General features: G+C 39.3%; 1 protein-coding gene across 2 annotated transcripts in view; it reads left to right on the forward strand.

Annotated features, from left to right (window-relative positions):
* Positions 1-5,012: 5,012 nt before the first annotated feature.
* The window catches only part of ATP8A1 (ATPase phospholipid transporting 8A1), a 110,816-nt gene continuing 101,065 nt past the window's right edge, over positions 5,013-14,763 (forward strand). For both annotated transcript variants that reach the window (XM_084286413.1, XM_084286414.1), the window contains exons 1-2: positions 5,013-5,248; positions 13,629-13,743. In XM_084286413.1, the coding sequence (XP_084142539.1) occupies positions 5,200-5,248; positions 13,629-13,743 (164 nt within the window). In that variant the 5' untranslated portion in view covers positions 5,013-5,199. The remainder of the gene's footprint in view (positions 5,249-13,628; positions 13,744-14,763) is intronic.

Consider the following 14,763-nt stretch of genomic DNA (forward strand, 5'->3'; position numbering starts at 1 on the left):
TGTCTAAATCAAATTATACGAAGCCTATTTTGGGAAAGGATATGAAATGACTTCCCCTCCCTTCACATTTAATAAATAAATAAATAAATAAATGAAATATAATGCCTACCTGATTCTCAGAAAAGGATAATGGGGTAGATTTTAAGAAGTACTGGTACATTCACTGTCGTTTACCAGAATGAATGTTCCTACCAACACACTTGATTTCCAAGTGGCACTGATTTCCAAGGCCAAGATATGAAACGGTGAAAAGTTGACCATACATGCAGTGCACTATTGTGGACATCTATATTTGGATGCTTCCAACTAGCACAGTTCCTTCTTGCAGATGAGATCATTTTTGGGAACTAGCATGTCTGATGTTGACCATTCGATGCTACCACAAGGGGATATAGGAGGCATACCAGAAATCTTATCCTTGCAGATTTCTACTGCAAGCAAATGTGAGTCTGGGTCTATGCTATGGGATAACGTATCCCTAAGTCTTTTCCCTCCAGTGCTGTGAAAGTGAATCTAACAATGTATAAAGGAAATTTAGGCAAAGGAAATTGATGCTGTCTTTGTGTCTGGTTTGTTTCTCTTTGGTTACATTTCGCTTTCTGGTGCTTTGTTTACACACTCAGAACAGCCGACTCTGATACAGCAACTGAGGTGGTAACCCACAGAAATGCCTTCACAGGCTTCTATAAAGCACCCCAAAGGCTGAATTCATCTGATGTGTTCTGTGTGTTTAAATATCCACTTCAGGATTCTGAGGTTTCTTTTACTAAAATGTCTTCCCCCAGGAAAGCAGAAGTTTTGTCTTTCACAATGATAACGGATACATACAATATAAATTTACATTCACTTGTACGGGTCAAATATACTTTGTAATGAAAACCTCAAGTCTATTTCCACAGGTGACTTTTTAAGCTAGACTAATGGGGGTACAGAACACGTAATGACAAAACATCAGCAAATAGCAGCTAAATACTTCTTTATATCTTGCAGTCAGACATTAGTAAGTACATATTTATATTGAATAACTTTGCTGGCTTACTGCATGTATGTTAGTCCATTTTGGATGAGCTGATATAGCAGTCCATGAGCTGGGGATCTCGAAAGCATTTGCTGTCACTCAGCTGAGTAAAAATCTTGCTATAATAATTATGCCTTTCCTTATGTACAAGCCCATAGAAACATAACACATTCTGTCTAGAATTTATCTCTCTGAATTTGATGTTACATTTAGGCAGAGAAAAAACTCATTGGCTTGTCTGAGCTAAAATGGTTCCTTCCCTGTACCTTTTTAAATTTTAGATTACTTATTCATAAAATTTCATTAAAAACTTCCCATACCATGAGAGTATTTTATATATTAAACTAAAAACATATTGATTAAAATATTACAAGAGTTTGAGATCAATTGTACAGCCTCCAGTTGCTGCAATATCTTTTAAACAGAAAAAGATTCATGATGGAAATCAGCAATGGAAAGTAATTTCTTTCTAGACAATGCTGGAAAAGAAGCAGCAGTTACAGTATTAATATTCACTTCCACTATTGTATGAAAACTGGCCACCTGTTTTCTGACAGCATATCAAAAAGGAATATTGCACTACTTCATATACACTAATAGCATTACACAAAAAAAAACTTTGGATTACATTTTTTATATGTGTCAAGTTTGTGACAACTTCAAACCTACAGACCTCGTTTTCCCTTACTAGAAATGCATTCATCAAGCCTACAGCCCACATTTTCCATGTTTATACATTTACACATGCATTCATTTTAAAGGGAATAGTTCTTATGCTGGGACACTGCTAAAAAGTAGGATTGGTTTATCTTAAATAATGGAAACATATATCTTTAAAGTCCGAATAAAAAGAACATTTCTACCATTTGCAAGAACAGATTTCAGTTGGGTTTAGTAGTCTTTACCTTTAAAGGCCATCAGACATGAATTGGTCAGATAAGTTTGGCTCATCATAGCTAAGTTTAATCCATTAACTATAAAGTACTATATATTTTTGCCCTATGACTTGTAATCTGTCACAAGTTTCTTTTACTAGATAAACACTTCAGCTGTCATTGCAAGGCTTTTTCTCCATCTGAAACAACTTGTTCTTCATGGATATGCTTTTCTGCTATATTTTAGAAATGAAGTTCTGCCTTCTCTTGTGCCAAAAGGTAGTCTTACATTAAAGTAATAATAAATTGTTATTGATTCCATCAGAACTTCAACGTGTTTCAAAATACACATTGAAATCAAAATGGAACTCATTGTAGAGTATCATCCAATCTTTAAAGTATGGTATAGGCATACTGTTTATTTTACACCCTAGCTGGGAAGCTGACTGGCTTGCTTCCTTTTTCATCCCTGTCGTGCACATTACAAGCAAGTGATGATCCAGAAAAAAATAGTGGATTCCTTAAATATAGAGCATACTCTCAGCTTTAAAAGCTGCAGAAGCCTTTTCTGACCTGTTTCTATCAAAACAAGAATGGTGGCATGTGGAGATGGAAACTGCATTAGTGACACAGAATATATTTACCCTAGATGAGGTGAATGGATGGAGCTCACACCCTCATTTTCCAAAGGAAAGAAAGACAGAAAAGGGCCAGGTTACTCTGCCTGCAGGTCTTGTGGGGTGAAGAGACAAAGGGTAGAGGCTAGTAGGCTTCTCCTGGAGTAATCTTGCAGGTGATGGTGACTGTTACAAAATAAAGGAGTTTTGAATTTCCTACACTTTGGAGACATCTGGATGAAGTGACCGTTGCATAACTATATGGTTAATCAAGTTTAGCTTACCATTGAGACTTTGTAGAATAAAAGCTGCAAAAATGGAAAATTCCTTCAAGTGATAGAAAAAAATAATAGAACTTTATTCCTCGTCTTTTTTTCCAAGTATTATTCTTACTATAAATTCAAAAAAGACTTACATATATATATACATATATGTATATACATATATATGTAAAGGACATTGATCGTTCACAAGCCAGAGTAAAAAAAAAAAATATATATATATATATATATTAAGAATAAAGCTACCAATTTTGTGGCTGGGATGCTTTTTTTGCAATGTGGATAGAGATTGTATTCACAAATACGAACAAGCACTTGGCAGCATTGTCTTAATATCTTATGTAATCAAGTGGGTAAGTTTCCAGTTGTCCAGAGGTATCAGTAAAAGCTTTTCTTGCCAGGGGTCTTACAGAAAGAAAAGTTTAGACATAAAATTGGATTTAAAAGTGGATTTCACTGACAATCTGACAATCTTATTTATCACCAGCACTACAGTGATTTTGAGGAAAAATTACACGTTCACTGGCATGTATATGAATTTATAGTGAGTTTCTGTCTGCTTGCATCCTTTTAACAATGATGTATCTCTTATGAATTGCAAAACAAACACACAAAAAAATACACAATGTCCTTTGTCAGGCCCTATTTATGCTGGGAGAGTTATATATATACGCTGAGAATCCTAAATGACCAATTCAGTCAGGTTTCTATGGAATTTCAACAGAAAAATAATGCTGTTTCTTCTTACAGAGAAAAACTTGCTTGGCCAAGCCTCTATCCATGGCTGTAAATATGACCTATAGGAAGTATTTCTTCAAACTGGATGAGCATGTTCTCTTCATGTGTTTTGTTTTTCCAGTAGTAAAGCACAAATAGAAATATTTCTACAGTCTTTGTTCAGCAAAGCACACACACACAGATTGCTGCAGAAGGTGATGCAGAAGAGCATTATCTTGTAAAGAGGAGCCTCCAGCAGGTTTGCTGGCCTCTTGAAAAAGAGCTGCATTTATTTCCCAATGCAGTTTTCTGTGAAACAAAATATTCCCCTTTCCTTGTATCTGAGCTAGGCATTGAATAAAAACAATTTCTTGGTTCACTTTTCTCCGTGAAGCGCTACCTACTTAATCAATTTACAGAGATATTTACCAGCTTTATCAAACAGAAGACTTTGTTGTTGTTTAGAAAGAAGACTTTGTTGCTGTTTAGAAAGACTACATGTATCTTTTCATAGCATGTGTGCACACTCCGTAAAGATGCAGAAATCCCTCCTCTGCAATCTGTCTGTATTGTCTACTTTTTGGAGGACACGGTGTTGACCTTTAGGGGTCGTGTCAGACTCAAAACCCCTCAAGACCCCTAGGCCAAATGTAGTGTTTTTCTATTTCATAACTTCCATCTTCCTCTATGCAGGACTGTGCTTTTTGGCAGACTGCAATGGATGCAAGCCACAAACACGACAAGAAGACCTGCAGCTCCAAATACTACCCCCCTCTCCTGTTTTCTTTTCCATCTTCACACAGCGAGGGTGGCTGTTTTCACCGAGGCGCAGGCACAGCACGCCGGGGCCACGCTCCTCAGCCTGTTGCAGCTGCACAGAACAAGTGTCACGCCAACAGCCTCGAAGTAAAACCACCACTGCTGCCTCAGCCCGAGGCACCTGCAGCTGGGACCTCCTTTCCACCAGCCCGCCCGGCAGGGCAGCTCGCAGTCACAGCGGCTCAGGGCTGGCAGACTGCGACACTGGGAATTACGAGGCTGAAAACATATAAAAAAATATAATAAATAAAAAAGCTGGGCGACAGTTCGGAAGCCTCCCGTGAAGCAGGGCAGCACCAGCCCTCCCTCCGCAGCCTGACCGGGGCTCTGCAGCCCACTGCTGCCCCTCAGCCCCCCGCGGGGCTGTGACAGGGACAGGGACGGGGGCGGTGACAGGGACGGGGGCGGCCATTCCCCGCCCGCCCAGCTCGCCCAGCGCCGGGCAGCGGCCCAAGGCTTGGCACGTTCCATTCCCCTCCCGTCACGGGGAGGGGGCGATTTCAGAAACCCTCCTCCCGCTGCAGGAGCGGGTCCCGCACGCCTCTCCTTCGGCTGCTGCCCGCTGCTGAGGCCGAGCCGCCGGCTGGGGGGCGTGAGATGGCGGCGGGCAGGCGGCGGAGCCAGGAGGCGGCGTGAGGGAAGCGTTTGTGGGGGGGACGGGGCGGAGTTGGTAGGCTCCGGAGGGGCCGAGCGGGGAGCGCTGGCGCCGCGGCGGTCGGTTGGGAGCGGCGGCGCCTGAGGCGTGAGGCTGCCGCCGCCGCTCTGAGGGGAGCCCCCGCCGCCGCCGGCCACGATCGCAGGGCAGCAGGTGCAGGGCGGCCGCCTCACCACCGCCACCATCATCCCCACACGGCCGCCACCGCCCCGCGGCCATGCCGGCGGTGCAGAAAACGGTGTCGGAGATCCGCTCCCGCGCCGAGGGTAAGCGCCGCCGCCCGGCAGCCGCCTCCCGGCCGGGCCGGTACCGCAGCGCCGCGGGGAGCCGGGCTGAGGGGGGCGGCTGTGCGACGGGGCGGCGGTGAGGGGGGCTCCCGCCGGGCCTCTGCGGTGGCGGCCGGGTGCTGCCGCTTTTTTCCGCCTTGTCGGCTTGTCGTTGTCCTCCGGCGGCGATCCCAGCACGGGGAGACCCTACCTGAAGGGCTCGGGCTGTGCCGGTGTCTGTAATGCCCGGCCGAGGGTCGGGGTTTAAGCCTTGAGGCAGCAGCAGCGTGCCCATATCTGCCTTGCAGAGAGAATTGCTGCAGTGAATTATTACAATATAACGATTATTGCATGCCGAAATAAAGCGTGAAAATCACAAATACGAACGCAGCAGCGCATTGGGATAGCTTATTGTGTTGTGCTGCTGTACATCATGACAGTCGTGTCACCGGAATGACACGCGCTCGGTGAGGTGGGCATGCAGCCTTTATCCCTTTGGCTATGTCAAAGGTTTTGCACATAAATCAGGCCATTGCGCTGCGTAGAATAGCCTTTGTCTTTGTTTGCTCATGTAGGAAGTAAAAACTTTCTCCTTGTGTCTTTCAACCTTCTTCCAAACAGATTATTTTTTATATATATATTTGATTTTTTTTCCCTATGCTAGCAAGAGAGTGAAGAAAAAAATTGGAAATAAGATGTTATCTTGACCTTCTTTCCTGTTTATACCATCTTATGTGCCTTTCTTCCCCAGAAGTAGGTTTGCAAGGTTTCTGGCACTACCTATTACTTCCTAGGCAAGGTTAGCTGGCCAAGAAAGTGGAGGAATACATCTTTCTGAAAAGCAATAAGGAAGATGCATGCTTCCAGGGATGCTTTTGAAATGTGCTTATGGCCAGAGCAGCTGTGATGCAGTACCCACTGTCATTAGCAGAGGCGTATAATGGCACTGGCTAGAGGTCCAAACACTGCTTAATTTCAGTTTTTTTCCAGTCATTCTTTCCAGGTCAGTTGGTTTTCACTGAAAACTTAGCATCGATTTTCCCAATTTATTTGTGTTTTTTTCTTTTTTTTTTTTTTTTAATCAAATAATTACAGGAATCTTGAGGATTATTAAATGAGCAAACGTGACGTTCCATAAATGCGAATGTCTTTCTAAGAAGTACAGATGTACTGAAAAGGGGAAAAAAAAAATCTAGTTTATATGAACAGTGTTCAAGGTTGGATGACTGTAGAACAGGGATAGAATACAGGGATTAATAGGTTTCTCCAAAACACCTTTGTTAGGACTGAAAATAGATATGAAATTTCTTTTAAGAAATACAACTTTAAGGAAATGATGTGATAGCTTTTCACCATAACAATAGAGCTGCTACATTGTATCATGCTGTACTAGCCATACCATTACTCAAAGAGAAGACATTTAAAAATGTTACTGTGTCTCCACTCATAGATCAATGTGAACCTTCCTAGTTTGTTTCGTTTCCATTCAGTTCATTCACAATGGAATCGATTTCCATGAGATTTTTACTCTTTTTTTTTTTTTTTTTTGGTTCTTTTTGGCGTAAATAGCTTCCAAATTTATTCTGTGTGGACAGTGTGGCTTGTGGTTCTAAACAGTGCTTCATAAGTAAATGTCACTATTTTCTAAGAGGCTTGAGAGTTCTGCAATGTGAGTGATATCCCCAGCACTTGAAATTGACATAAAGTATCTGTAAGACCCTGGCTCTGGCCATGATCAGAGTCTCTTAGATAAGCACTGTGCAAAGTGATGATAGCGCAGCCTTCTGGGACCTCCACCGAAGTCTTATCTATGGCGTAGAGTAGGAAACTCTTTGTTAATGGCAAGGTCATTGTACATTCTTTGGAAGCCACTGTTAATACTGTAATCACAAAGAGCAGTGTTCATAAGCGTTGTAATAGCATGGGCCATTCCTTAGAGTAGCCTGAGACAGGAGGGGATCTGATAGAAAACCTAATATTACCTTCTTTGTTCTAGAATTTCTGTGTTGTATGGGGTTAAAACCTCATTTTTCTCTCCTGGCACTGCAGCAGCTAATTTCTGCCTCAGAGACCTTTTCCATGGATCATGAGTTACCTTATCAGTCTGGACTGCCTTGACATCATCTCAGAACTAAGCCCTCTCCGGCATAAAGAGATAGTAATACTGTTATTAGAGAAAATAGGCTGCTGTGATCAGATAGAATAAACCAAGACCTGTCAGAATGATGCACACATGTATCATTCCCAAGAACTGGTTGGCAGTCACAGAGGATGCAATACTATAGTCTGTAAATTATCACAAAATAAAAATTGTAGGTGTGTTAACGTCTGTAAGACAACACATGACCTGCATCAAGAAAAGAGCTTGGTTAAAAAATAGCTACTGTTTTGGCAGTATTCTGCCAAACCTCTGCAGGATCTTTTACTCTTTGTGGCTGATAAAAGATAACCAGGCATGCCTATGATCCTTTTTAATAGATTTTTGCCTATTATTCCTGTTGTAAAGAACACTTGCAGTTCACCTTAGGAAACACTGCAGTTCTACACAATTGGCATTTGCACCAAAGAAGTCTTGCTCAAGGCATGGAAGGTCTGGCCCTCCTAAACTGATTTAGGAAATCTCTACAATGTGTTCCCATCACCAGTAACCTTAATTCTGAATCTGTCCCGGGCTTCAGATGTTTGGTGCTATAGACATAGCATCCATGTCATGTATTCTGCAGTTGCAAAACCCATGAGGAAATCTTTGAGTAGTGTAGCTGACGTACAGTTAGTTAATACAGTAATTAACTATGCTTGTTTTAACTATTTATAGCTACATGGTTAATATATGCATCTATTAAATAATACGAGGTTGAATTATTCAAAGCTATTTTTTTTTCTTTTGATGTATTCTGGGAGAGTGGAATCGGGGTTGACAGCTTTTATTAGGGTTCTCTAATCTTCTGAAAATAGAAGCATTAATCCTTTCCTTCAAGTATTGATAGAATTCAGTGAACTATATTAGATTGTAGAGAAATTTGAGTTGCTGTTGTGCTGTCTGCCAGCAATATTAATAACAAATTCTTTGTATTGTTGGAGGAAAATGCCTGTGTGAAAGGTAGGTGAGGCTGAACTTGTGCAAGTTGCGATGACTTCCATAAGAAGAGTGTGATCTGAAATTCTGTAGTAATCATCAGATTATTTTCAGCAGACTGTCCAGTTTTGTAATTCCTAATATATCCTCAAGCATTTATACTACTGGACTGTTGGACTATGTAACATTTTATCAGTGTAGTGCTCATTATTGTCTCTTGAGTCTGTTCTTTTTCTTAACAATTTTGTTTTGCAGACCATGTTGAGATTCCCAGTGCTTCACGACTGGAAAAATTGGGTCTAGTTATCATGCAGGCTTGTCAGCCTCAGCGGTGCTGGCAGGTTAGAGCAGCTGATTGCAATTCCCCTCCTGTACTTTGACTCCTCAGAGGTACAGAGGGCAGCTTCTCAGTGCCAGTTGTGTTATCAAAGTTTTATCATGGCATTGGGACTAATAGCTCTGAAGGCACACTTTTCTCATAGTGATACCATCTTTAAACTGTGCTGTATTCTACAGGAACATGAGCTAGCAGACTTGCTAGTCTAAGAATTTCTTGGCTACAGAACCAGCTTTCAAAGCTTTTGAATACCATACTTTGAGAATAAAATGATTATAAAATAAATGATTAAGAGCAGTGTATTAAAATCTTTTTGGTGATTTGAGTGAGTTTTTTCTCCCTCCACTTTCTTTCCATGGTATGATCTATCTGTATTTATGGTCAAGGAAAAATTGGAAATATGAAAATTTTTTGTACAGTGTTTACTGTTTAGAACTTATTGTTGTTGTTTTATCTATTGGTTTAGAAACGTCATTATCAAAACTGATTTAGAAAGAGTCCCTGCAAATACCGTATGATGGAATATAGTTGCCTGTTCTGGTTTTTTCATCTTGGAAGCAAAGTATGGTCTTTAATGGGTTCTCTTATTGGAGAAAGCGCAAGTCAGTTGCTTGGCTTGTTGTTGTTGTTGTTTTATTGGTTATTTTTGTTTTGTCCCTGTAGCAGCATAACTAAAATTTATATATATATATATAATCAGACGTGATTCCCAAGTGCAAATTAGCTTTAAAACTTGCCAGTTCTGCATAATAAATTGTCAGAGTAGTGTGACTTGTTCCAATTCTTCCATATTTTCCAATTATTCTTTTTAAAGTGCTGACTTGCAACTTTTTTCAAGTCAGATGCTTTTCTGGCAGTGGGACAGATAAGGGGTATGCCGTAGAACCTGTATGATAATTCAGCTCTGGTTAAATATCAGCAGTGCTACAGACTGCAAAAGAGGAAGAAGGATCTCGCAACGTATTTATTCTTCCCAAATGACAGGTCTTGCTTAGAGCAGCACCATGGTTCCTGACTGAAGTGTGATAATTGCAGTTTTACTCCTGCTGGCTAGAAGACTTCAAAATTATTGCTGAGTGGTACTTTAGGATTTGCTGTTACCTTAGATAAGAACCAATATGGAGTGATGCTACTTTTAATGCTAAGCCCTCAAACAATGCCTTTCTGATCACTTGGTGTGATGAACAGACAAGAAACAAGTTAGGTGGGCTCCAGTTTAACATCTGTAGCACAGCAATAATCATGTCCTTTTTCAAAAGAAGGTTAAAATGATTGCTTCATTGTATGTGCTTACTCATAAACTTCACAGTATTTTTTTCATAATCAGATATATGCAACAGCTGATGCTTTGCTATTGACTTTGCATGCGTTGTGGTTTTTAGCTTTCCTGTCTGGGTTCTGTACTTCACAGTTTTCTATTTTTTTCACTGTCAACTTTCTGAATATTTGGGTCAGTGTTCTTGGAACTTTCTAATAGATTACAGAATGGTAGACAACTTGATTATTTATTTATTCTTACTGTGTGTTAAATGCATCTTTTTACACCCCCTTTGCTAAAAATGTAGCTACTTTCACCAAGAGGTGATCTGGTGAAATTTTCCTTCCATTCTCAAGCATGGATGTCCTTTCACTTGTTCTTGTGATTACTTGTATGCAACATTTTTGAGACAGGCATCTGCTTATTTCATTAGTAGGCTGAGTTCATGCAGATTGGTTTGATGCCAGTGGATTCTCGCTCTCCTTGAGGAAGAAATACAGCACTTAGTAGCTTCCTTTTTGCAACGTGGTCAGCTTTCGTGTAACCTGCTGCACTGAAAGGCAGTCAGCAGTTGAGCTCTAGCCTGTTTTTTAAAATTTCATAGAGATGTAGCTCTTAAAAGTCTAGGTGTGATATAATACAGTTAGAGTCAAGTTTGTGAGCGTACTTTGATGGATGTCCTACTTCATATTTGAATGTGAGTAGTTTAAATAATGCACATCAGACGTGATTTCCCATAAGGTGCTAGACTAAATGAAGCATTGTAATTGTAGAACAAATTTGTGGACTTGGTTTCTGTCACCTTGACTGTAGGTTGGCAGGCATTTCAATTTAATGTATGTACTACCATGGTGTGTAATACCCTTCCTTTTTAATTTTAGTGCCTGACACTATTTTGGGCCATTTTTTGTCAATTTCAAAAACAACTTGTTGTCAAATTCTTTATTCACCTACTGTAAATAAAGTGTCCTGAAGATTTCCATGCAGGTCGTATTTGAATAAGTTACTGTAATTAAGGAAAGCTTTTGGTGACTTAATCTGTTTATACTAGATGAGTGTGGGTGAGACTGCAGAAACTGGAAATGCTTTGTGATGGTTTTCTGAAGAAAACAAACAAACCCTGGAAATGAGACAGATATTTAATTGTAATTCTAGTGGATGCATCATAGAGAAACTCCCATTCACACTCAAGGTGGTAGCTATTAAATACTTGGTCCTTTGTCTTGTGAAACTAGTGGGAAACTTCACCTACATAACATAATGTGTAGGCTTCAGAAAAAAAAAAAAAAAGAAAAAAAAAAAGAAAAAAAAGTTCTAGGCTAGGTCTGCCTCACATGTAGGCTAGGGTGGTAGGGTGTCCCCAAAGATGTTTGGCATGCAGAGAGCCCAGAAACAGTGCCTGAGGCTTTGTTTGCTGTACAGCTGTGCAGCAAAGAATTTTCTTTAACCTCGGGCAGTTGTGAAAATGAGCAGCTTCACAGCAAGAAGAGCGTGTCCGATTTCTGACCAGGCGTAAGGCATCTGGTACTAACCGGGAAAAACACACAGCAGAGTAACTGAAACCTGGGTGTGCTGACTCTTGACAGAAGGTTTTGGGTAGGTAGTGGAAGCAAGACATAGTGATACTATTCCCAAGAGTGGTATATTGTAAAGAAATGGCATTGTGGGAGGGTGGGATGTAGCAGCTCTTTATCAAATGCTGAATTAAAATTTCAACACTTCTGTTTTCTCTGTACACTCTTTCTGATAATCACATCTGAAAGTAGAGCGGTTCAAAACGATTTCTGTGTCTTTTTTGCTTGGAAAACATTTTAGTCACTTAAATTAAGCATATTTGCCATCTTAGTCAACATAATAAGTTCAGTAATATATGAACTCTTAGGAGTCTTTATATGTGTGTACACATACAGACACAACCAAGGAAGAAAAATTGTAATTTCTTGATACTGAGTTTTGTGTGGGAGTGTAGCCTGTACTCTAGTGGATATATTTCAAAGTTTAGGCAAAGTGGGAGAGATGTGTAACCTTTAAAGCTTTGAAGATAGTCTAACACGCCCTTTGCTGGGCTACAAAGGGCTGCATGTGAGGCTCAGAACTTATTCCAAAGATATATTTTTAAGTAAGGATTGAAGAACGTGAATTCAAGATAAAAGAAAGGAAGTCAGTAAATGTTTATGAAGCTTCCAAGCGCCTTGTTGATGACCTTTTGTTTTAAGAAGAACAAATAAATACGTTATTACTAACATACAAAAATAAATATCTATAGTTCCTTTGTCTTTTAAACAAACAGGTAATACATGTTTGTTTAGCAGGTAATGTCTGCTAACATTTGCTTTAACTCTATCACTGTTAGTACTCAAGGTTTGTACTTCCAGAAGCTTTAAAACTAATGCCGCAAAATCGAAATAGTATTTTAGGAATGTGTAAACTCTTCCCTTATTTCCTGAAGTTAGTCAGGCTAGGTTGGTACTGAGAGAATAGTTTCCAACTGATCCACCAAAGTTCTCCCAGGATCTATTTGATATGTTCGTTCCTTCAACTGGAAGGTGTTGTATATCTGGGATGAAATCCATCACACTCGCCATGTGATGGATTCAGACTTGGTGTGACTGGTTGTGCCTCTGTGATGACTGACAACCTCACCTTCATGGTGATGTGCCTGTGTCCAGTGGTGTTACACCTGTGTGTGCTCATGGAATCGTGTACTGGAGGTCACGCACAGGAGGTGCCTTTCTATGGGTGGGTAATGACTGAAATAGGAAATGTTTGGAATAGGAATAGTTCCCTGTCTCACAGGGAACTATTTTTCTAACATTGAGACTAATGGTTAAACTTTTGCAAGGTTTGTGTAGGAAATTTACCTCTATTCTTATGCAAATTCTTAATTGTTACACTACAATAGTTGTGTGTGTAACAATTTAGTTTAAAAGAAGCATGAAGAGGAAAGTGTGTTATATGTATATGTGGCAAAGCAGGAAAATAGATCAAGAAGTATGGAATGAGTCATGTAAAACCTATAGTAAATGTCCCTTTATATATTTGATTTTCTTTTAAATTCAGCAACAAGCAATGCAGAAAAAGCTTACATGCAAAACTAGAAACTAATATGCTGAATGATCTGTTTACAATATGAAGATTTTCTGAGTTTACATTGCATACTTGTCAGATTACCAATAATACCAGTAACGAAAAAGCAGTTTAGCCCTGAACTTCTTGCTCTTTCCTTATGTTGCTGTTTGTGTATTTCTTTTAATGTCTACCTTTTTAAATAATTACTTGCCCCAGTACTGCAAGTAAGATCACTCAGATGAGAAAGGGGAAAGATATATTTATATTGTTATTATTTTGTATGCTCTCTTCTGGATTGAAATGCATCAACAGACCATAGTTAATTTCATATTGCCGTGAAGTGGCACAAGCTATTTGAGGGTAATCATTAATTGAGCAGATGTTACAGTTATTGTTCATTATCATAGCTTTACAAAGCTTCTTCACTACATACCTTTTACCTTCCTTTCTTAATCACATCTATAGTTTAAGTGGCTAAAACTTTATTTGTTTAATTAACATTGCTTTTATTGTAAGAAACAGATAGAGTTCACAGTCATGATAGACGTATTTTTGTTATTATGAAGTGCTTTGAGTCTTCTGTGTGTATGTATTCCTGTCCATTTATCTCTCTATATTAAAAATCCTTCCATGTCCACAGGCTATGAGAAGACAGATGATGTTTCAGAGAAAACTTCTCTAGCTGATCAAGAAGAACTGAGAACTATATTCATCAATCAGCCCCAGTTAACCAAATTCTGCAATAACCATGTCAGGTATTAACTCGTGTTTTTGTTATACTTTTTTTTTTTTTTTTTTTTCCAGAGTGTTGCATACTGCTTAGCAAAATTTAAGAAAAGATTCTGTTTATTCCACCTCTGCCATTTCCTCCAGCCACTAGTAGCAGTCACTGACTCTGGAGGGAGGAATGAAGTTCAATGACTATAATATCCAACCTGTTTAATATACAAACCTGATCTTCAAAATTTTTAAGAACTGAGTGGGGAAAGTTCTGCATGGGACCTTTACAGCTGCACCATTGGCATATCCCTAAGGGTATGGGTTAGTTGAAGTTCAGTTTATCTTTGATTTTCAAACATATTTCTGGTAGCTGGATGCCAGTGTAGGTGTGGTTTGCTTGAACATGTAATTCTGTGCTTTGGAAACTCTGCTTTTTATCAGTCAACCAACTACAAAGATGCTGTTGCTGCTTATGAAACTAGTTTTGAATTTCCAGGTTGGTCTTTAGGACTCTGCTGATTTTATTTTTTTTTAATTTTAAAATTTAATTTTATGAAATATACTGAATGCTCATAAGTAACATATATCTAGATCTGATAATGTCCTTCAGTTCTGTTGTTAAAATTCAAAGTAATTGAATGGCAAAGATACTCCTGTCTCAGGCAGGTGTGTTTTCCGAAGGTACATTTGATACATGCAGAAAATTTATAGATGTTAAGAATAATGTGGTGTCTTTTTGTCATGGACTTGAGATACTTTATAAAGCTTTTTGTTTGTGTGACTTATCTTGATTAAGTCACTCTTGACTGAGTCACTTACCTTTTCTGCCTTTTTCTTTGTTTCTTGACAGTGTTTAGCTCTGTATATGATATATCAATTCCACCTTTAAATTGAGTATTTTATGCAAAGTTAAAGTAAATGTTATTAACTTTAAAAGGAGTCCAAAATACTCTTATTAGTCTTTTGTCTATCATTTTTTGGTATCATTGTTTTAACTGTTATTTTTTTAGGATGTTAACAGTCTGCTCTTAAATGAGTGTAAGGCAGGTGAAAGG

This window comes from Netta rufina, assembly GCF_964035555.1.
Source record: "Netta rufina genome assembly, chromosome: 4".
In the NCBI taxonomy this organism is placed as follows: domain Eukaryota; kingdom Metazoa; phylum Chordata; class Aves; order Anseriformes; family Anatidae; genus Netta; species Netta rufina.